The sequence below is a fragment of the Thalia democratica genome, chromosome 2 (genome assembly GCF_965202585.1).
Source record: "Thalia democratica chromosome 2, ktThaDemo2.hap1.1, whole genome shotgun sequence".
In the NCBI taxonomy this organism is placed as follows: Eukaryota; Metazoa; Chordata; class Thaliacea; order Salpida; family Salpidae; genus Thalia; species Thalia democratica.
In genome coordinates, this window is record NC_139166.1 from 43,865,068 (window position 1) to 43,890,524 (window position 25,457).

General features: G+C 24.6%; 1 protein-coding gene across 1 annotated transcript; it reads right to left on the reverse strand.

Annotated features, from left to right (window-relative positions):
• Window positions 1-3,955: 3,955 nt before the first annotated feature.
• Window positions 3,956-7,658, reverse strand: LOC145829874 (uncharacterized). Its single transcript, XM_082937750.1, has 6 exons — window positions 7,528-7,658; window positions 7,175-7,384; window positions 6,896-6,999; window positions 6,686-6,814; window positions 5,502-5,649; window positions 3,956-4,468 (listed from the first exon to the last, which is right to left on the reverse strand). Exons 1-6 carry the CDS (start codon window positions 7,631-7,633, stop codon window positions 4,284-4,286), a joined length of 882 nt encoding a protein of 293 aa, XP_082793876.1. The 5' UTR covers window positions 7,634-7,658; the 3' UTR covers window positions 3,956-4,283.
• Window positions 7,659-25,457: the final 17,799 nt, after the last annotated feature.

Below are 25,457 nucleotides of genomic sequence, written 5' to 3' on the forward strand. Positions count from 1 at the left end.
AGTGGTCCCTAAAGCATGGCGCAACTTTTGCAACCGAGTCACTTTTGTGCTAGTCATCACTTCGCACTTATTTATTCTGAGCCTAACCATAAATCTAACCCTAGTCATAACTTTAAACCTGGTCTTAAATCTAGCCCTGACCCTTACCTTAAAACTAAATATAACTCTGACCCTAACCTAGTGCAAAAATTACGTCGTGCAAAAGTTACGCTTTGTGCAAAATTACCCGTTACCATTTAGAGCTTTTAACTAACTGTATATACTACTTTTTTTTTTAATTTAAGAATTGGACTTTTTACCTCTTTAAATTATTTTTTTGATTCAGCAAAAACAATTATTGCAAACTTGAAATAACCTTTTGCCCTTCTAAGTTCTTTTTTTTTTTGAAGCTTGTTTTTTTTTTTGTCATAGACTTTTTTGTCATAGAACGTACGTAGTTTTTTACGGATCCAGCTGTAATGTTAAGGTATTTCCATAAAAAAAGTACAAACTGTAGTCTCAGTTTGGAATATTTTACTAAAATGTAAAGTTGAGCAGTTTGACTAAAATGATTGTCAATCATTTTTTTGAAAAGAAAACTTTTTACTTTACTTAATATTTATAAAAACAACCCACTACTTATCTGAAAAAGACAGCAATTTTGACAAGTCCATTGTTTATAAAATTCATTATGGTAAGTAAGATCATCAAAATTAGTTAAGTAAACAAATTATTTTTGGATAATTTAAGATAGGAACATTTCAACTGACGTGAAACAGAACAAAGTATGTACTAGAACAAAATGGTGTTTTTATCACTACACAAAATAAAAAATAATATTTAATAATTTTTTCAGGGTCTTAACAGTTTTGCATTATGAAAAAAATATTTTGTAAAATTTTTGTAATATTTACATTGGCTGGCTGGATTTCATAGAAATTTTGAAAATGCTTAGCGGGCCGGTCGTTCACAGAGCAAAGACTATGTGGAACAAGTTACTACAGGATGTGGTATCGTGTAAGAGGGTGGAATATTTTCGCTTAAAACTAAAACTACTTAATTTATCATATTATAAATACCAGTAGAATTCAATAATTATTCATTAAAAACTAAAGAAAAAAACTAAAATAAATGTTTATAGTATTTATCTCATCTAAATTAAGTACTGATTCTTTCATTTTTATTTTTTTAATATTAATATTTTTTATTTCCCTACGCCTACCCACTAACAGACTATTAATTTACTTTGGTACAAATACGTTATGTCTTATAAACAACGCTTCTGGACGTTAGTTTATTCGGTTATATTTTTTTATAGATGCGCATTAATTAGTTCTTTTTTGTATGTACTAATTTATAGCCTTTTATTTTAAACAAATAAGTTTAAAGTTGTTAATGACTTTTTTATAATTTTAGCTTTGTTTAATTTTTTGTTTCTGTTTATTTTTTGTTAAATATAACTTTTTTTATTTTGGTTTTTCTTCTTGTGCGTACTGATTATCTGGCTGAGGTTTTAATCCTGTTTCCAACATTGCACAATATACAATTTAAGAGTAATATAACTATAATCGATTAATCACGTACTTTTTAATGAATATTAGCATGTTAAAACAGTTCATTTTAAAATTATCACATTTTTATGTCTAACCTCAAAGATACAAAAGTATGTATTTTCAAAAAAACTTAGTTTTCAGTAGTATTTTAAAGCAATAGATAACAACAGATGTATTGTACACTACTTTTCTTAATTTTTGTTTTGTCAATTTATAAAAATTCCCAACATTTTCAGCAATTACTAGTGTTCAATATTTACCATGTGATTACTAAATAAAATAAAAACTAGAGTATTGTTTTATTATTACATAGTTATATTTTTTTTTTATAAATTATCACGATTTGTTGTCGCTAAAAAATATTTACAGATAACTTTAACACGCTCTTCTAAATTAAGCAGTTTTTTTCTTTATAGTCAATCAGCAAAATTTAAATTCGTGTGTAGCATATGGTTTGAATTATTTAACTTAAATTTTTTTAATTTCGGCTGGCTTGAACTATTTTCAAAAGATAAAAAAACTGTTTAATGGTTTTAAAATAATAACCGCAAGAGAGCCTAGATAACAAACAAAACATGTGTAGTGTGACATTTAAACTTATTTTATGAAATGTTACATTCTTTTTTTTTTAACTTGTAAAATTTTAAAGTCGAATGAAAATATTTTTTTAGCTCTCACATGAAAATTTTGTTGTGCATTTTGATATACTAAAATTGGTATACAAACTACAATAAATATTTCTTATCTAAATTTAAAAGTTGACAAGGCTACTGAGTTCCGGTGCTGAAAGCCAACTAAACATCTTATCTACCTACTATTTCTTAAACTTTTTAAATAACATCCTAGATTTGTACTTTTAACCAAATTACTAACTATTCATTTTATTTGGTATCACGATAGACCTAAAATTATGTTTAAAATAGTTACTTCAAGTTTAATACATCTTTAGCTTTTTTCAACTTATTTTCTGCCTGAAGTACTTTTTTACAAGTTATAAGAAATATTATTCAACGGGAGCTTTTAATAAAACGAAAGTAAAGCATTAAGAATATTATGAGACTAATTAACACAAACTAACAGGTATAAAAAAAATTCCAGTGATTTAGTTATTAGCATTACTTTGTTTTAAGTTCAAAAGCTGTATTTTGAACTTTGTACAACAGAGTAAATTGCGAAACTTAAAGTTTTTCATGATATGTTTCAATATAGAAGCTAACAATTCAAGTCTTTAGAATAAAACAGAGATTATTCTTAATAACTACTTTGTTCAATAAATTTTATAAAAGAAAAACAATTTATGTTAATTTCGTGTTTTTAAAAGCATTTTAAACAGTTTAACACGTTTAGATTTTCTTAATTCTTTTTTGCTAAAAACTTTTATAGGCAAGCACTTAAAAAATTTAATTGTTGATTTTTTCTTAAAGTTCTAGTTTGTTGTATTCTATTTAAATTTTACTACAGTTTTGACCAAAAGATGACGAATCAAAAACTTAAGTTTTAATTGAATACATGGAAATCTTTACTATTTATAATTAACATATAATTTTGATACATATCACTAACCCAATAAAAAACAAACGAATGTAACGTTTGTTAATTTTTTTCTAATAAAAAGTTTTGGCAATAAAAAACGTTTATTTATGAACTTGTGGAAAAAACTAAAATAAATTAATTCTAAACTGAATTATTTTTAAACTTTACGAAAGCACCAGTTCTATAAATTCATACAACCTTATATTTAAATTGAACACATTAAAGTAGTTTAATTATTAACTATAAATCATAGATACATTATTATCTTCATTAAGTAATGTTTAGTTAAAAAATTATTTCAGTAAGTGTAAATAAAAAACAACAACAAATATTAGAATAGAAAAATAATTTAGTAGTAAAAACATTTCAAACAAAAGTTTTATTTTTATTTATTAAAAATTTCATTGCAAAAAAACTTTTTTACTCTAAGTTTGGTAAAGTATTTAAAAATTATAAATTTTATATGTTGTCTAGGAAACATAAAGAAATAAAAAACTGTATAAACACGTATGGAAGTTTCATAAAACAATATTATAATACACAAATGAACTGTTCGCATTAAACAAAAAGGCACTAAACTTTAAAACCACGAAATGTATTTTTAATGCACTATGTCAAGGCAAAAAGGTTAAAAGTTAGTAAGCAAAGCGAAACAATGATTATTGATATATGAAAAATAACTTCTATAAGTATTTCTAAATGTACCTAAACAAATGTAATACATATATTAAATAAATAGATAACTTAAAAGAAGTTTCGATTTAAGGGTTAAAAACAAAAGAATAATTTTAACACTAAAACCAATCTAAGCCATTATCAACAGTTATTGAAAAGTTAAATTTTAGAAAACGCATCTCATACATTTCGAAATAATACTTGTTTGATCTTCTTAGTCAATCGTTGTTTCATCTGTTTAGCTTTTTTACAGGTACACAATTAAAAATATTAACTAGTTAAAATTTTATGAAACTTGATTTACCTAGATATAGTAAAAAAGTTCTTTTATATAAAAGTTGAAAATAATAATAAATGCATGACAAAAGTTTAAAGTAAAGAATGATTATTTATCACGTATTTAAAAAGTAATAGCTTTAATTAAAATGGCTTAGAACTAATACAGTTAAATATTATTTCTAAATAGTGAGTCAAACAAATCTTAAATAAAAAACCAGCGTACCCTTTTTTGCAAAAAATTGTACTAAAATGCTAAAAATATGTTCACTCTTTCTTTTTAGCACTCACGTTACTTAAGTCTTTAAAGTTTAAATGTACAATCGAAGCAAGCATTGGAGCAACAAAGTAAACAAGTAAATATGGCATGGACTGAACGAAACCTTTGATGCAATGTCGCTGAACTACAAAAGCTAAGAAAGGATTTCCGTATGCTCCAGTAATGTTGATAACTATAAAATTTAATTATATGATAGTTTGCCTAACTATATGCATAAAATGTGTTTTTTTAATTCATTTTGTGGTATATTACATTAACGTGAAAAAGGAATTACTAATATTTTCAAACTTTAGTTATACAGTTATCGTATTAGTAATCATTCTGAGTAATCACTTTTGTACTAAGCTCTAAAAACTTATTTTAACTATTAATATAACTTGAGTTTTTAAAAGTTTTTATTATATTTTAGTGTAATCTCATCTGTAATTTTTTTCTATTTCTAAAACAGTTTTTAAGAATTTTAAAATTGTATATTTTAGAGGCTGCCGTTCCTGGTTTACAGTAACGAATACTTATATCTTCTAAAGTGACTGTGATGTAGAAACTTTTAAAAACTTCAAAAATTAATCATTTTTTTAAGTCTGTGCTTTAGCTGTAAAAAAATATTACAAAATTGTTTATAAATTTAAAACATACAGAAATAGTTTAATAATTCAATGTTTTATTTTTAGCTTAGAAATAAAAAAAACTAAGGGTATTTTTAATCACTTTATAATAACAGATAGTTTTTAACCTTTAGATTAATCTATTTTTTCAATTTTAAACAAGGACTTTTTAAGTACTCTCTTTTGGGATGTGCTAAAAGTGCGTACTAAAGCAGAAGATAGCTGTTTATTCTAAACCAAATTTGATAACAGAGTACAAGTAAACACAAACAAGCAGACATAAGGACCAAGGACACCTCAGTAGATAAAATTATTTTAAAAACTGTTTAAACAATTTTTAGATACACACAGTTTTTTAAACATATTCAAACCACAAATTTAAGGCTAGCAGTACTTAAGTAATAGCAAAAAATACAAGTTGTGATACAAAAAACAGCTACTTCTTTTACATACTAAACATGAATCAAAAATAAGTCTGTAAAAAAATTAAGATATGTACATTGTAATCTTCTAAAAACTAATTAGTAAATTTAATTTATTTGTATAGATAATTAGAGGTATTTTAATAATGCTACAAAGAGACCTTTTCGTTTAACTAACACATATATAGCACTACGCAGACGATATAACTCTTGATAACTTCTGTCCAAATTTCGTTTAAGTGTTTGTAGTGTAGTTTATAGTAGACATCTATGAAGGTAAAACATTCGAGAAAAAACAAAGTGACTCCAAACTCGACTAAAAACCCCTGCAACACATTGAACTTAATTTTGAAAACGTTATATAAGAATAAAGACTCTCAGTAAGCTAATAAAATGTTAGCAGATTTAAAAAAAAATTAGATTTTGTGGAAAAAACAAAAACAACTTTACTAATTATTAAACATCAAGTTTAAGAAACTTTGTTTAAGTGTAAACACAGTAACTAGTTAAAAATTATATATATTATAAATATCTTATCAAAAATACTTATGAATTTAGCAACGGAAGTTGTAGAATTAAACAATTTGCTTTTAAAAAACTTAGGATTAAAAAGGAGAAATAAACTGCTACTATTTAAACTTTTTTGAACACTTAAAAATATTAAATACCAAGTATGTCTTACAAATACTACTTAAAATAACATTTTGTAAAAATGTTTTGAATACTAACAAAATCTAGCAAAACATTCTATGAAAAAAAAAACATATACTTACAAAAAAACATTAACTGTCTTTAGCCAAAAATATTGACAAGCATTTTTGTTTCTTTTTCTATCGTTTTTGTAATAAAAATATTCAACTAATTTTTTTGTAGAAAACTTAAAAAATTGATTATTCAAAAAAGCCTAAACTTTACAAAAGTTAAAATATCAGTAACCTATAGAAATTGTAAAAAATAATTAAGAATAACTTTATATAAAACAACAATAAAAGTAGTTAAAAATTAATATTTTATGGAATGTGGATAGTAAGTTATTTTGACCTATATAAAACTTAGTTAGAACAGAGATTCAATAACAAGTATTAGAAAGTTCACAATAAAATTTACATCAATTGATTTCAAAGAGCAATTAAGTATTAAAGTTTACAAATTCAAACTGTTTCAGTATGCTCAACATTTTTTTTTCAAAATAGCCTAATTTTTTCTAAATTATTTTCAATTAAAATATCCTACTGTAAAAATACTAGACATGTATAAATGATAAAGTTTAGTTTAACTAATAAAAAATTTCATAATTTTTAAATTACTTATACGTTATAGTATACTTATATTTATTATACAATTTAGTTCTAAAAAACTAACAGTATAAACTTCAGTGTTGAGACAATCAACACAATCGCTTAGAATAGGCAAATTAGTAACATGATGTGAAGTCATGAGTCCATTCCAAAGAAACTTTAACCACATCAGACCAAAGTTGTAACCTAAAAACTGAAATACGAGAATATTTAAGGCTCAGTATTTTTGCACTTGGAATTTTTTTTGCAAAAACAAAGTCAAAATTAAACTTACCAAACCAAACAGTGATGGCAAAGAAACTTTTATGTACAAAATCAAAGAAGTTAACAGTCCAAGAAAATAAGAACTTACACTTTGTGATTTGATCTTCAAAAAACCTATAATGATAAACTAAAGGTTATCATTAAGTTTATGAAAGAATTTTCTTAATCTTGGTTTTTGTTAAGCAATCTATAGAATTTATATAACAATCAAATCGTAAATTTTAAAATAGTTATAAAAACTTAACATCAATTGTATAAAGTTATATGAGAAAAATGCAAGCAAAACTACTTTTATTTAAAAATGGCCAATTTTTGAGTAAAGGTGTGCAAGGTGATGGTGAAAAGTCCAAAAAAACTCTGCTGTACATGACACCATAAAGAAAAGTCATGGAGTAATATACATAATCAGAACTTGAAGTCAGCATCTTTTCAAAAGTACACACAACTAAAATAAATGCTGACACGGTTGCCTCACTCACTGAATTTATAAAGGCTGATCCTGTAATTATTTTAACTTTCAAAATTTTTATATTGAAGCAATTATTGTCATGGTATAAAATAATTTACAGAGAAAATAATTGATAAATATCAATTTTTTATTTAATGAAAAACAAAAAAGCTTTACTTATAAAAATTTATTACCTCCAAAAAGTTTTCTCAGAACAATTTTTACCATATTACCAAGCACAACACTTGCTAAAGAGGCACTTGTAGTAGCTGCAGTGAGTTGTAAAATGTTTGTTTCCATACTGTTGTGCTAAGTAACTAAAAACTATCAAGTAATAAAGTAATAAAGTTATGTTTAAACATGAAAAAACTTATAAACATAAATGACAGCTATTCACAAAAATTTCTTTAATGTAACAAAAAACAATTTTTTAAGCAAACTGAAAGATTTTAAAATGTAACTGTATAACTTCTTTTGTTTATTAAATAGCTTAGTTTTTATTTTTACTCATTTATTTATTAGTTCATACAATTATAAAAATACTTTACCAATAATAAATGAAGACAGTTGAAAAACAACATATAAAAGTAATCCAGTTTTGTCATATTGATAATGTGTTTTTTAAGTCTTTTAAGATTTTATTTATATTACAAGGTTATATTTTCTGACTATCAAACTATCCTTTTAAATTCTACCATGCATTAATTTTTTTAATAAGTAGTTTTTCTTTTTTTTTTAATAATTTACGGTTTTAGCCAGCTTATAAGTCACACAGGGCTGATAAGAGGGTTCAAGCAACCATTGACTGTAAAAATATATTTTTTCTGAATACAAAATCAAACTAATTGTCAAACAAAGTTAGATAGAACTTGATTTCTTTGTTTCAAAATAGGTTTTGTTTTATTTCTGCTTCAAGTCCTTAAGAAATTATGTAAGTTTAAATCCAACCAGTTTTTGCCTTTTACAGAGTATAAACTACTCAAAATTCTTCAAAGTTTTTGTCAAAAATTTACTTGCAGAAAATTACGGAAAAATATCTGAATAACTTATTTATAAAAAACTTTTTACCATTTCACTTAAAAATAATATAATTTATATCAAAAAAAAAAGAGAATTTATTTGAAAAGTACAAATTGAAAGATTTTTATTAATTAGAATTTTTTCAAAAAAAAGTAAATAAGTAAATATTGTTTGTAAAAACCTAAAAAGATAGTTATATTGCAATAGATAAAAAAAATTGTAAATTTATATACATACATTTTTATATGTGCTAAAATAAAAAATAAAAAAGACATTTCTGCAATGGGTGTTTTGAAATATTTAACTTACAAAATTACCACATATTGCCCTAAAAACACCAATACATTTTTGTAAAAAAACAGCTTTTTTTTATGAGAAATAATATACCTTGTTTTTCATATATTCAAAAATTTTTGACATTTTTTAATAAGTTCTAAATTAAAGAAAAAATAAATCTAAAAAAAGTATTGTATAAAAGCTTATAAGGTGTTTTTTAGCAGTTGCTGTAGACTTTAATTTTGACAAAAATTTTAGAATTTTTTGATTTATTTTATCTTCAAACATCAAAAAAATAGTTATATCTCGCTTGACCTAACTTTTAATATACTTAAAGCATAATAGAACCAAACACAGTTTAAAAAAAAAACCAGCTATAAAGAAATAAATAAAACTCTTGGTTAATTTTTTTAATCACTAAAATGGGCAATGTCCGCTTGCCAGCCCACTGTGCAAACAAGGTTCAAACTCACAGTGGGCTAAAAGTGTAAGTCATAAAATAATTCAGTTTTCTAATTGAAAACGAAACCAAATATTTAATATATACAAGTGACTATTTACTCTTCAAAAGTATGTTTTTTCTTTCCTGCTTTAAATATTTCAAAAGTTATGTAAATTCAAATGAAAATTTTTTGCAACTTTTCAGTTTAAAAGTTAAAAAATTACTTAAAACTATATATAACATCAGTCATAAAAATAGCAACTATGTACACAATAAAACCTAATTTACCTGTTTATAACTATCCTTCTTATAATTTTTCAAAAGTTATTTATAGTGTTTATCGACTGTTTTTTTTTTTATTTCACTTTGTTCAAAAAATCAAATACAAGGCTTCAAAATACTACATGCAAAAATCTAACAAAAACTTATATCTCTTTCCACAAAATATTGCTTTAAGTTTATTTATTCTGAGAATTCTAGCATGCGAAAATAATTGGGGTTTCTAATGGGTTTTTTGACCTGTATGACACTCAATGTACTCTTAAATTGCCCTAATAGTACTATTGAATTTGCTAAAAAGTAAATAAAAAGTTTAAAAATAATAAAAGTAGTTTTATATTTTCAAACAACTTATCTTATTTTAAGGAACTCTATAAAATATCTAAGAAAATTGGTAAAAATAGCCATAAGTTTGTATAACTATACTTCTATGAGTTTAACAAGTCTTAACTTAGAGGTATTTGCAATACTTTTAGGTAACTTGAAAACTTTTTTAAAACTGTCTGATTTTAAACTACCTTACTTTTGAAATTTCTGGAGCAGAAAAATAAAACTTTTAGCCAAATAAGTCCCATCCATGCAACTTATTTATAACAGTTGATTTAATGTTTTTCTTACTAAAAAAGTCGCTTGGGGTTTAACAAACCACAATGAAGTTATAGTTATTTACTATTTAGATTGATTTAGTTGACCATATTTACACTTATCACTACTTTCAAAGTACACTTGTAAAAAAGTTAACAATTAACTTCTTATAATAATTAAAAAACTTAAAAAAAAACAATTATACTCTTTGAATAACTGACTTATGGTCAACTAAATCCATCTAAAAGTATTTAAAATACTACAATAACTAAAATAATGACTCTCAGACAAAAATACTGTAGTAAAGTTTTTTATATTTATAAGCATGCTAAAGGAAACTATAAAATACTTTTTAATAGTTTTATCAAATAAAAGAAACTTTTAATTTATTGTCACAGATGTGTCATTTTTGTAAGTAATAAAGAAAATTAAGTAAAAAAAAATTGTAGTATTTTTTATTTAGTTTATACATGTTTTAAAAAAGCAACTATTTTTGTAAGCAAACACTTCATTGACTAACACGCCTTACTGCCTATCAAATGTGAACAGTTCTACAGAGTCAATTTTTCAAAGTATGCCAAAAGTAAGACTATGTAGTTGTTTCATATAACTGTTCATATTTTATGAGCAGCAAAACATTGTCAGTCAATTTGGTGTACAAAAACTGACTTTAAGATTCTGGATGCTTGTATAGATCTCTAGGATTTAATGCCTCATTACAATGTATCTCACATATGTTTTTTAATCTATCTTAAAATAGTTTTACATTAAAAACTGTTTTTATAAAAACAGTACAACTACAAGTATACTAGACTTAAAATATGGCAGGATAATTTTTAGCTAACTTATGCTTTGCATGTAAGTAGAAGCTTACCACTAAAAATTAGAAGAAATCATGAAATTATCCCAAAAACTTATGAATTTAAAATTAAAACAATATAAAGAACTCTATCATATTTGTACAATTATTAAAAATAACCTTAGAATCTCATAAACTAACTAATTTTATTCACATTAATTATTTTAATTATACTTGGCAAAAAGAACTAGTCATAATTAAAAATAAAAAAATTTCATTTATTTCTAAAGCCAATGTTAAACAGGGTAAAAAAATAAAGTGTTGATTTACAGGATCCTAGTATTCGAATTTGGATCCGGCCAGATAATGTCTTTTTGAATTAGGTTTTGGATCTAGCTAAATCGTTATACCAAAATAAGATTAGGATCTAAATTCTGACTAATCCTAATTTGAAAATAAGATTCCGATGCTAGTTTTAAAACAAGATCTAGACTTTGATCTGGCCATATTCAAAGTTTGTGGACTTAGTAGATCACTAAAATAAAGTCCTTTAAAAAGCACTATTTTTGGATGATTGCTAGTGATGATCTACTAGATACAGGATCTTAATGATTGAATGATAAATTGATGAATTTAAATTTATTTTTCCTGTCATTTATATTCACAGTAGTGGCCTGATGGTATGAGGGTTGTTTAAAAACTCTTTGAGTTAAGCATTACAAGATCAAAACCCAGTGGTCAACATGTATAAAAATGTTAAACCCACTATTGTCAATATTGACTATGGAGATCATATGTCACTACTATTTTTCCTTCCTTAGAATATGATTATTACAACAATTTTTAACAACATTTTTAAACTATTCCTTAAAAATGAAATAAATAACTTGATATTTATTGAAGAAAAAGGTGGTAGTGTCACTATAGATTAGATGTTTAGTATAAACATAAATTTATAAACGTACCATTTGTAGGTATAACAACACATTTTTAGTATTTCAAAGCTCAAGTGTTATATCATAGTTTTTTTTAGTTATAGTTGTTACTTATTTAAAAGAAAAAAGTGGTTTAGAATACAAATGGGTATTACTCTATAAAATGTTTTCTTTGGGTGCACTACTATTCAAACTCTTATAAAAATGTTTAAAGGCCCAGATTAAAAAAAGTGAAATACATTTGGAAAATTATATAAAATGTATATGTAGTTCTAACAAATACGTCGCTAAAACAGTTTTTTTAGCAACATTTTAAATAATCTTTGAGATACAGCTAAAATAAGTTTTGAACAACAGTTACTTTTATCAATTTTCAATTGTTTTATAATAGTTTTCTTATCTGAACCATATTATTATTATTATTTAGAATTACATATGTTTTTTATGATATATAAAATACTGGCTAATTGTCAACTTGAAATGTCATGTATCCTTGTCCTGGACATGAATTTAAACTGTATCCTGGTGTATGACTCGATAACCGAAAGGTTTTTTCGTACACCAGGTCCTTGGACCAAATATTTGAGCGCTTTTTTTTTCGTTCAATAAACATAGTATCCCTTTTCTTCTTAATCTCAACAGCAAATACAGAAACAACATATCTTAAAGTATTAGCTTTAGTAGTTACAACGTGTGTGCATAAAACTAAAGTGTACTTTTTTATAAATTATGTAATATCAGGTCTATGTTTGCTTTAAAGTTTTTCAAAGCATAAGGATTGAGGAGTAGTAGTAAATGTCATCTTTTATATTTGTGTACGAAACTTACAGGTAAAAAATTTCGTTCAATCAATATATTTTAGTTTCTAAAACCTTCTTTGTTCGAATATAAACCAATTTTTATAAGTTATTTCATAAAACTTAAGCTCGCTTATATAAATTTGTAGCTAAATTAAACAATGTTGTAGTTTCTTAATTTATAAATATAGCGCCGTACAAATTATAATACTTATGTTTAAGTTAATGTTAAATTAATTTTCCTTTCATTCATGATAAAAAGACATCAACATTTTTTGTCATCTAATCGTTCTAAAAAAACACAATTTTAATAAAATATATATTGTTACCTTAAATTTTAACTTCTTGGGTTGTTTCCTAATAAAATTAAGCGGTTAATTTTTTTAGTAGAACTTTTTATAACTACACAAAGTATTTTTTATTGTTTTACCCTGTTCCTCGAAAAAATAACTTAGAGTTTTAAGATTAAGAGTTAAAGACATTTAACCTTTAGACAAAATTACTAATTTTAAACTTTATATAATTTTTTTTTTGTATGTGTCGAATGTCGAACACTTGGTTTCGATCGGATAAAGTTAAAATTAATAAAAACAGACACAACTTTTGACATTTATTTTTCAAAGTGGTAAACAAACATTTTGCTTAAGTTTAATTTTCATTGAAAATCTATTTTTTAAGCAGTTAAGTTGTTTAGCCTTATAACTTTGTTTATATTAGAATTTTTAGTTATGACAAATGTCTTTTTGTCTCTTGAAGCTTAAAAATTAATATAAAAGTTGTTTTTTAACCAAATAGGTTATATTTTAATGTTGGTTACTTACTTTACTTTATTTTAAATAATAATTCTTAGTTATGAAGAAAAGAAACTATTAATTGACGACACAAATAAAATCTATAAAAAGTATTAACAATCGTAAAGTTATCTAAAATACTAACATCAACTCCGCGATGTAAACGTTTTCTTGATTCTCGAAACTAGTTAGTGAAACGTCTTCAAGTAAAACAACTAAATTTTACGCGCATTTGAAAGACAAACGCAAATATATACGCATTAAAATGAAATTAACTCCCTTGAAATAAACAGTATTGTTTTGAGAATTGGGAAACTGTTTTGAGAAAGCTTATCATTGATTTTATTGTTACGAAAAATTCCGTATTTATTCACAGGCTTTTAAAATTATAAAATGAAATGTATATTTCATTAAATTTTTTTTGAAAATTTTTCGATAAATTAATTAATAACCCTCTAACTAAGTTTTTTTTGTTTTGTTAATTACTACATTTTTTTATTCAGTCACAAAATGCAGTATTAAAGTAGTCAAACCTAAATATTTACTACTTACCTTGAACTTAGTTTCCCAAATAAACTTTTTTTATATAAAAAGTATAAAATTTTATATAAGTGTTCAAAAGTATAGGTTTAATCGTTTACAAACAAAAGATCCTAAGGAAGTAACTTCACTGGAATATAAATAAAAACAAATTGTACAGTAATCTTCCTTTGTTGTACCAACATATGTTTCTGTGTGTTAACGAATCAACACACTTCAACTAGGTTCTGTAAAAAAATAGTTACTGTAATGAAAGAATAGAAGCATAGAATAAAGTAGGTGTATACATGTTTTCATTGAAATAAAATATTTTCTACAGATAATAGTTAATAATAGGTAAAATACTTAATATTAAACATTTATACACCTACTTTATTCTGTGCTTGAATTCTTTCATTACAGTAATTATTTTTTTTTACAGAACCCAGTTGAAGTGTGTTGATTCGTTAATACACAGAAACATATGTTGGTACAATAAAGGAAGATTACTGTACAACTTGTTTGTATTCAAATTTTATATCGTAACTAAAATGTTTTAAGTTTTTTATTTGCATATACTTTTTTGTAGCAATGTTTTATAGCACAGTCGATTTTAAAACTCTACTCTATCAAACCGAAAAAAAACATTTAAATGTATTTTATCAGTATCATTTGATAACAAACAAACAAAAAATACGAATATTTAACTGTTTTTTTATACGATTCATATATCATTAAACTTTTAAATTTTTTAATTAAGAAAACTAATAGACATCAAAGTAACAATGAACTTTTAAAATCAATTTTTGCAAGAATGATTTAGAAATCGATCTGAGCTATCTTATGTTTTTTCTAATTTTTTTAGATAGTTGAACTGCATACTTTTAATCTAAACTGAAGCCATCTCTTAGTTAAATATTTTCTGCCAACCGCTTAAATATAAAGAAGTTTTATTAAATTAAAATGCACCTATTAAATCTAAATTCTAGAGTATAGACGTAGTAGACCAGATTAAAAGATTAAAAAAGTTTTTATAGCCAATATTTTTTGAATAACAGAAAACTGTTTTAAATGTTGTCTCATTATAGCTGATATCTTTTAAAGAATAAACTACTAAAGTTTTTTTTATTAAGTATGAAGCATTTTGACCTAGGTAGCCTATAGAAAAGAGGCAGTATTACTTTTAAAATGAAACTATTGATAAAAATCAAATGTTAGCTTATCTTGTCAGTCCTATATCATTATAGTTGAATAGTTTACTTCGTTTATTTCAGGGGTCGGCAGTCTCTATAAAGTAATTCCCTAAGAAAATTTGTTTGCGGGCCACACTGCAAAAGAAAAAAGTTTTTCGCAAGCGGCAGTTATTTTAAGTAGTTTTGGTAATTAACAACAAGCACTATTTTAAACCAAAATTTCATTTAAAAAAATAAGGTAATTAACTGCGAATTTATAAACTAAAAGCCTAATTTTAAGTTTTTGATAGAATAACTTAATTTTGATTATGTTAGAAAAATATGCTTTAGCATAAAAGTATATCGCGAGCCGCAGTTTTTCAACCTCTGTTTAGTATTTTATAATTGACTTTTTATTCATTTATGACAAACATTAAAAAGTTAAGCTACCATAATAGCTAATAAATAAATTTGATTATATTTATCTGTCATATTACTACTTGTTTTTGTCAATGCACTACATATTTTTTTTATATTTGAGATTAAAATATTTAACTTATTTTTGTTGTTTACTGACCTGCTCACACCTTTGTAAAAGTCATTATCTACTTATGTGTTTTTTATTGATAAGCTGTTCTGTAAAAATAACAAATTTATTTTTTAATTTTAAGTTTTTTTGAACAATAATTTAAAAACAAATAAAACTTTCTAAATAAAAAAAGTATAGTTGATAATAAATCGTAAGTATTTTTCAGTCAAAACTATTTACTACCTTTATAAGACTAAATTTTTTAAGCTTTTAAAATTTTGTTTAAGGTCATTCGTACACCAATATTAGTAACTGTACAGTATACATAGCATGTCGTAACTAAAACCAGTGTGTTAAATAATAAACTAATAATATATATGTTAGAATACCATAAATTATACTTTAATTCAAAATGTTCAGGGGTCAGCAGCGTTTCAAAAGTAAGTTCCTAGAATTTTCTCGCGGGCCGCACTGTTTTGAAATAAATTTTTTCACGGACGGCGTAGTCAACAAAATTTGTTTATCTATATATAACAGTCGTTATTAAGCAGAATAAAGTACAGTTTGTAGGATCCCATATTTAGATGTAATTGAAAAGCCGTTCTAATATGTATCAACACGAAGTTTCACTTTTTCATATAAATACTGTATCTCGAAAACTTTATAAAAAGTTATTACACTAACAAATTACAAACATTTTTTACTTTTAATTCGATGCTCTAAAAACCTATATACATTACTGACATTTAACTGTCTTTAAACTTTAGGAAAATATTTTATTTCGCATATATGAGAGCAAAATCCGATCAACTATAACTAATTTATGACCTACTAGTGCTTCACATTGACAGAGCACTTTAAGAATTTTTAAGTGTATCTATTTAAGCTAAAACAAAACCCGTTACTATTCTTTGTTTCGGCTTCATGATGGTAAAAATATATGGTATTTTATAGTATCTATTTCAAAAATGATAATTTATAGATAATAGATTCCCGTAAACTAATTCTATGTAAACTAAGTTCATTGATTTCATTTTTGAGTTAGCGCTAACTGTTGAATACGCACTTTAAAGCAAAAAAAATTGTGTTCAAATTAATGTTTTCCAAGCAGACTGGTATATTACTGAAAAATTAATTTCTGTTATTTGTTTCAATTTTTTATATAGCAAATGAACAAAGAGAAACAAAAACAGCATAAATACATTAAAATAAGCTACATGTCATATAATTCTAGAACTACTTTTCTTAGGTAAATTCAAACTAAAGTTTATTTTTAACTTTGTTCTTGTTTTTCGGAAGCACAATTTAAACAATTTATTATTAGTAAAAACTAAATTCAATGTCTTAAATGGTATAAAAGAAACTGTAATGCTGCTTTAGATGTATTTTACTAAAAAAATCTTAACAATACTAAAAATATTTTTGTATATAAAAAACTTTCGTATACAGTCTAAGGTTCGCTATTTTACATGTAAAAGTTGTTTAACTTCCAGGTTTTGAAGTGATTTTTGCTCGAAATTTCAACTTTCTTATCCAAACATTCTTAAGTTCCAGGTTTTTAGCAAACTCTAAAATACTTATACAAAGTACAATATATATAATAATAAAAACACAACTCTAATATTTTAAACTAGATACTTTCATATTTAATGGATTTATTCAAAATAAATTGGTAAAAAGTACTATGGGAAACAAAGTATATTTGTCAAAAATTTAACGAAGAATTGAATTAAAATTTTTATACCGCAAAGTCTAATGAAAATAATAGTATTAAGTTGTCACTAAAATTAACTTTTAGTTAGACCTAGATAATAGTTTTGTTAACAATAGCAGTTTTAAATTATGTTGGAAACGACTCTCTTCAACAATGAAAAATGTTAGGGTTATTAATAATATTCTTTGGTTTTATGCCTCATAAGATATTTAACTAAACTTTAAACCAAAATTTCTTGAGTACGCAATATGGCTTAGTGAGCTCTTTTCGGCTGTGTTCAAATTGCGTACTCAAGCGGAAGAATACTTTAATAAAACTTGTTAAACTTATTAATGAAACCTGAGTCCATTTATTCCGGTCGGTTTAACTGTTTGTTAAAAACTAGAAAGATTTAAATTGCAAACATGGAACGCTTATGTTTACAAAATAAGATCAGATATTGTAGGAGTAACTAAACAAACTTTGAATCATAAACTTTATGTTTGTTAAATTTCAAATTAACTTATTAACAAGAATAAACATCCTGCTTATTAAAAAACTATCACTAATATTTGAAGCTCTCGCTCTACCCTTGTTTTTTGGACAAAAATAGTTTAACTCTTAAAAGGGGTAGCTGTCAAATTTTTCTTAGGGCACAATATTGCACGAGGGAATAAAATTGCACGAAGACACTTTTGTATAAGCAGAAAATTTCGCACAGAGATATTTTTTGATTTAGTTTTTTTTTACTAGCACTGTTACCCCTAACCTTCGGTAGCTTTTTTATTTATTTATTTTTGTTCTTTTTTTTTATTAATGATTTTTTTCTATCCCTGTTATCCCTAACCCTCGGTCAGTAATTTTTTTTTTGTTTTTTTATTAATTTATCTTTTAGTTTATTTTTTTAATACATTTTTTTTTACTCTCGTGCAAATTGACCCTCCGTGCAAAATTGTAACTCGTGCACAATTTACTCTTGCCAATGGACTGGCAAGTGGCCATTGACTATTTTCGCGACTAAACAGTTACAGCAAGATTTTTATTTAATTGTTTAGAGCGGGGTTTCGTCTTTTAATAACTGGGTTTGTTTCTGTTCTGCTTAAAGTATACTAAAAGTTATGTAAAAGTCTAAATGTAGCCAAAGTTTGCTTTTTTTTAAAGTTTAAAAAAGCCTCGAAAAATGCTTAAATTGTTGTCAAAATTAAGGTCTACATCTACTGTTAAAAAACACCTTAAAAGATTTTATACAAATACCTTTTTTCAAGTTTTTTCATTTCTTTGGTTTAGTGTTAATTGAAAAAAGTCAAAATTTTTTGAATATTTAAATGTAAAAGTATATTATTTATCATTTAAAAAATCTTCTATTCTCGCCGAAAATTCATTGATAATTTTCTGGCATTTTAGGGTATTCTTCAGGGTTAATTTTCTTAATTTGCCACCATAGAACCAACATAATTTTTTTTAAAATAATTTAGTAAAAATGACAAGGAACCTATATACAAATTTACAGACAAATCTATCATGTGCAATATAACTATATTTTTAGGTTTTTACAAGCGATATTTTTATTAAAAAAATTGATATAATATCCTATCCCTGGTTTTTCACTATGACAAAAAAGACCATTTTGTATGTTCAAGAAGGTTGTTAGATTTTAATTAATGGACATTTTAATTGGTCAGAATCAAAGTTTGAAGGAATATCTAAAAGTCAAGGTGTAATTAATTTAATTAAGTCAAAAATAAAAATTCAGAAATGTGTAGAAGAAGAAATTAATGTTGCTCTTGAAAAACCGGATCCCACAGGCCATGGTGGAACTTCTACAACAGGTAACGTAGTCAAAACTTTGCTAAACACCAATAATTGGACTCTGCTGACTAAGCATATTTCTGATGTTAGTTTAAAAGAAAACATTGACAAAATTATTTTGTATGTTTCCATTATTTTATGCCTCATGAATTCAAACAGAAAGATTAATGTAGAGAGATACTCAGTTTTATATCAAAAACAATGATGCTGGTCATGTCGGTTAAATGGATTCGCTTTACACCAACTGCACATACTGTTCTTGCACATAGTGCTGAACTAATTGAGCAAAACAACGGTAGAAGTTTGCTGAATTACACCGAAAGTGGATTGGAAGCTAACAACAAGTTTCTAAGACAGTACAGAATGAACTTTTCAAGAAAAACTTATCAGTATGAAAATTTAACAGACTGTTTAAATCGATTATGGGATAAGAGTGACTACAATGTTAACAACACTTTAGACAGACTGAATTGCACTTATTGTAAAGAAGTTGGACATACTGCGCGAAGTTGTTTGCAGCTAAATGAAAAAAATTCATCATGTAGTTCAGAATGGGAAAACGTTGTTACATATGGTTTGTGCTACTGAATAAAGTGTTTTATTTATTTTAGAAACTTAATTTCAAAGAAGTTTTAAGAACTTACTGTTTGACTTATATTTTTTAGTAAATTTAAAGTACTTTTTTTTAATCACGACTAAATTATTTTGTTTTTTGCACTGTTTTGCAACGAATAAATGTTTTTATTGTTCAAAATGTTTACGGTTTTTTTCTTTTGATAAACTAGTGCAAATGTAACGTTATTAATAATACAAACTTTAAAATACAAAGATCAGCCTTAAATTAAAAATAAACTGTATTTAGAGTATAGTTTCACCCAGCTTGATATTGAAAATTCATTCATATTTAAACTAAAATGGGAATAAATGTAACTCTCTTGAGGTAGCCAATTATAATTTACTTTTTTTTAAGTCTCTTTCTTTAAAGTTTCATTAGAAATTAAAATTTTAACTATTTTTTAAATAAAAACAAACATTATTCTTATTGTAACACTGAGTGTAACTTTAAATTGTATTATAGTGCTTTTTATGACAGTTTTATGTCAATGGCCGCTTGATCCCCGTTTACAGCCCACTGTGTCTTGGTGGAAAATCCTCTTCGTGCAATTTTGTCCCCTCGTACAAATTTACCTTCGTGCAAAAGTATCTTCGTGCGATTTTGTATTCGTGAATATTTGACCAGTTTTTATTAAAAGAAATACTTAACTGTACTAGGTATTACTATTTATAAACAAAAAAAACATGATTTTTAAGTAAAACTAAACAAATATAAGCTTTAAGATAACTGTTAATTTTTTACTTTATTTTCTACATTACGAATAACAGTAGCTAAATAACAATTATATAATCTAAATAATAAAAACAAAATTATCTGTGTTTATTAAAAAATAGAAAGTATAAACTGTTTTAAAAGTTAAGCTTACAAAATAAAGTATGTATGCTACAACAAATAACTGCATTAAAAACTAGCTGTATTCAAAAACCTTCTAGTAATATTCAATTATTGAATTTTTGTAATATTTTCTACTCTGTTTTATATACTTTATTCTCATAATATTGAAGGTAAAATATAAAAATCTAAACTAATAAAACAAAAACTACACATAAAAAATTTAAGATACTTCATATAAAACAAATTACAATAACTTTTAAATAGATAAAAAATATATCTAATGATACTAAATCTAAAAATTTATAGTAAAAGAAAAAATTGTACATTTGTATTAAATGTGAAGTAATTGAAGTTTTAAAAGCAATTAATTAAAAGAGTGTTTTTCAATAGTCTTTGTTAAACTTTAAGACTGAATGACGGATGTTCATAATTTCATCTTTGGTCTGTAAAAAAAATCAAGTCATGAACATATGCGTTAATCTTTAAAAATGATGATATAACTTAAGAAATTATTATGCACCTGAGAGTGGATGCTTTAAAAAGTATTGAAATTCATTTCACACAACTAGGAAAAACTAACTAAATTTCATTGAATAGTAAATCAAAAACAATGCATTTAAAATAAAATATTTAAAAAAAAGCTACCTCTAACACTTTTCAAATTTCGTACATTTTAAAGCTTTAGTTACTAATTTTATTCTAAAACACTGTTTAGTAGAATAACGTAAACTTTTGTTTTACACTAAAATGTGGTTCTTTGAGATAATAAGGATCTAATATAAGTTTCAATTAAACAATTTTCTATTTACAGATTAGCATACTTAAGTTATAACAATAAATCTTATCTGTAACTAGTTAAAGCAGATATAAGAAAAAATAAACAAAATTTTCTACTCGCTTTCACGTACTCAGGTTGTGTAACACTTGATAATAAATGATAAAAAAATAATTAGATTACTCTTACAAATGAATTCCTTTCTTGCAATAAAGTTAAAAAATTTTGATTAAAGTTGATAAAGTTTAATTTAAACAAAATTTTTGTTAGTAAAATTTATAAGTAAATTTTATCAACCGTTGTTTTAATTTTAAGATTTAGCTTAGTCCATGGTTCAATTTTATTAGCAGCGCCATTCCTCTATTAATGATGAGTCCTTTTTCAATGATTATTTATATGGCCAGTCTATTTTTAATGTGCTTTAGGTTTTTTATTTTGTTTTTAGTCAATGCATTTAAATATTTGATGTTGATCGTTCTACATCTAAGCGTAAATAAGTATAAGTTTGTAGTTAAAATTTTTGATTTTATTGTTAATCTATAAATCATATATCAAATTATGTTTTTATCTTTGTTTTAAACAAAATGAAAATTTTGTGTTATTTTTATTTTGGATTTTTTTCGTTATATTTCTTTCAGTTTAAGTGGCCTAGGTTTTGATGCCTAGGTCCATCATGTGGACAATAAAATTGCAGCAATAACGAATACTCTGAATCAAAACTTTGAAATTGTTAAGGCTTCTCGTAATTTAATGTATTTATTAAGTCTTAAAATTACCATTTCTTCAACAAATTCTTTTTTTTTACAACTTATTTTGGTCTTCGATTCATCTATTAGCTGTTGCATTTTATTTGATTGTGAACCTTCAATACTCTCCATGCTAAATTAAAATTAACAAACTTATATGAGTTACAAAACAAGTAAAACTGAAAACTTTAGTGAAATTAGTATATTATTATTATTTAAAAGTAACCGCTTTTTACTTAAAAATAAACGTAATAATTTATTTTTTTGAAAAATTATCAGAAGTCAATTGTTTTTGCAATGTTAAATAATTATACCGTATATAGCCTTGAAATCACCAAAAGACTAAAGTTTTCATTTATGGCACAACCACGGTAGTCACATACTTTTTAATATTTATATTATACAAAAATAAAACTTAATCACGTTTTGAATGCAAAGTTTGAATATGTTTTACACTTTGTTCAGTTTGAAAACTTTTAAGACAATTCTAATACTATTTTGTCAATGATGAAAATTTACCAATGTTATTTATAAAAAAACAGAATTTTAGCTTTTTAGCTACTCCAGGGTTCGTGCGCGAATTTTTTTTCATTTAGCCTGACTGAGACCAATTTAGCCTGACATTTTTTCAAAATGAGGAAAATCCCCTTTAAAAGTCATTTTAGGTATTTGGGAGTCTTTATTAGTACGATTGTAGTCTTCGACTTCAACCAGCTTTATCTCAAAGATATTTTGAGCTTTAAAAATCTGCAAAAAGCAACTCATAACTTATTTACAACTCATTAAAATAAGACTAAATTGTGAAAAAGGTGATTGACCCCCCTCCTATACCCTTAACATAACAAATTCAGTGATAAGTTTTAAAATAAGTATTATATCTAATAAAGTTCTAGTTTAAAAATTTTAAATACATTACTAAACAAAATTGTTCATTTTAATTACACTAAGTAAAAACATTATAACCAGAAGATTTAAAAAAAAAGATGAGCATTGTGTGTTTTATTAAAATTTAAAATGAAACGCTAAAATAACACGAGTATTAAAATAAGTAAAAATTGTTTACTATTGTATTTTAACTAGTACTTTAAATTGATACATAATTATAAATCCTAAACTCTAAATAAATACAGTGATTGTTGATGTTGTATCAGATTTAAAAAGCTGACACTTGAATTAAAAAAAAACCCTTAATATTTTGTTCTTGTAAATAAAAATGAATTGTACCTAAAATTTATACTCCCACAAAACTTAGTACTTATATCTTAAAGCTAAGTTATAGTGTTGAGAATATCTCTAACAACTTTAAACAATCAGTAAAATATATGAATAAACTGCTAGCAGTTTCAACCTAAAAGTATTTGGTATAAAGCCTTTAAATTAGAAATTAAAACAGTTCAACCAACTAAGCTCTGAAAAACATAGCTGATGTAAACAAATTCAAACAAACAGCCAAGTTTGAACTAAACTGTAATGTTTAAACTGTATTTTTTTTATGATTTGTCATAACCATGACGTATTTATTCTACCCAAAACATATTAATGAAGATTCTTAAATTTTTTTTTAGAGATTTAACAAAAGATTTAAAGCATTTATTTTTACAAATACTGACTGATTTTGTCTTTAATAAGTAAATCTTTATTTAGAAATAAATTGATATCTCAATTTGATCTTAAAAAGATTTCTCAATTTTTTTTAATCAAAAATATTGAAGCATTTGAACTGATAAAAACTGAGATTCTCAAATTTTTAAATAAAAAACTGATTTAGCCTGACGTTTTTTAACTTTTTTCAAAAAAACTGATTTAGCCTGACTTAGCCTGATTTAGCCTGACGCGCACGAACCCTGCTACTCGTAGCAGTATCGTGTAAAATTACACTTAAAACAAAACTCTAGAAATATTATCATTACTTTAACAACTTTTATTAATTTTTTAAGTATTTTATTAATTAAATAATAATAAAATACTGTGAATATTATCTAATTTTCAAAAAATAAAAATTTTATACTCAAGCCATATATTCAGGTTATCGTAAAACTTTTAAATAAACATAAACGTAATTATAAGATGAAAAAACTAATACAGTATCACAGAGTTGCCTATTTTTTTTTGATAAATTTCTTCCATGTTTTTGAAAGTACACGTTTTTGGGTCTATTTTTAGTTTAAAGCTAAGTTTAAGGTTAAAAACTGTGCTAAGTTGTATAACAACATTGAAAAGATACTGTAAAGCTACTTTAAATGTGTTTTTTAATAATTCTTTTTTTGATGATGACAAATTTTTTTATCCATGTGGCAGATTTTTCGTGTCCAATTAAAATTTTACTATTTAACATGTAAAAACTGTTTATAATTTAAGGTTTCTTAGTGATTTTGTTCAAAATTCCAGGTTTTTTTTCAAAATTTCTCAAATTTGAGGTTTTTCCATTTTTTTTAGCATAAATTGTCAAATTCCAGGTTTTTGTTAAACCTGGTATCAGTTAAGCTTAATTTTAATTGACAAAAAAAATTAATATAATTTTTATAGGAAAACCTGCTAATAAATTTTTCATGAAGTTTTCTAAGTGATTTTATACGCTGCTGATGTACTTGCCTTTCTTGTGAAATAAGCTTCATTTGTTGATTTAATAAATTCTAATAAAATATAAAGTCAACATGAAGTATAACATTAATCTCAAAACAATTGAAACTGTATTTTATTTGTTTAAAACATTTTTATGTTGAAGTTTTAGAAAACATCATTAAAGATTTTTTATATTAAAACAATAATTTAATAACACAAATATCAGTCTATTGTAATTTAATCGAAATATATAAAAAATTCTCAGATGCTATTGTTAAACGTTTTGATATTTTTTTTTTGTATATCTTCTGAAACTTCACTCTAGAATAACGAGGTTTAAACACAGTTTTTCACTAAAAACAGCAAAAGAATATTTTTATTTTGATTAAAGGTTTATATCAGAAAAGTATTTGTTTTTGATTTCATTTTATTTGAATATGATTTACACGTAAAAATATCATTATAATGTAAAAAATCTTCTAGAACTTACAAATTTGGTTTTATACACAGTTTTGAATTACTACGTCATCATATACTTTTTCACTATTATTTACTTAGTTACATGACTGTGTTTCAGTTCTGTTAGTTAATCATAAGTTCACTAAAGACGGACTTCTGTCTGAAAGCGTTTTGAACTAAACTAGTATGCAATAAATTTGCAGATTTTTCTAACCATTGTTTGATTTTTTATAACTACTGATGCAGAAGAAAAATCACAAGTAAAAAATTTACTGTGTCCTGGACTGATTTGAGAATTTTATATAAGTCTTGTCAATATTTTAATGCTAATTAGTCATTAATAAGATTAACAAAAGTAAAAAAATAATCAACACAAAAATAATTATTAAACTAACTATAATACATACAAAACAAAATGGACAGTTTATTAAACAAATAAAGACACTTTATAATTGATATATTTTTGTTTACATAATTCCGGTTTGT

Bases quoted from the DNA above. Each gene is read 5' to 3' on its own strand.
- LOC145829874 (XM_082937750.1), bottom strand. From the start codon at position 7,633: ATGGAAACAAACATTTTACAACTCACTGCAGCTACTACAAGTGCCTCT. The intron at 5,650-6,685 runs GTTAGTTTTTTA...AATGTGTTGCAG, and splicing joins TCAACACTGAAGTTTATACT to GGGTTTTTAGTCGAGTTTGG. The intron at 4,469-5,501 runs GTTAGTTAAACG...TAAATTTTATAG, and splicing joins CTGCGTAGTGCTATATATGT to TTATCAACATTACTGGAGCA.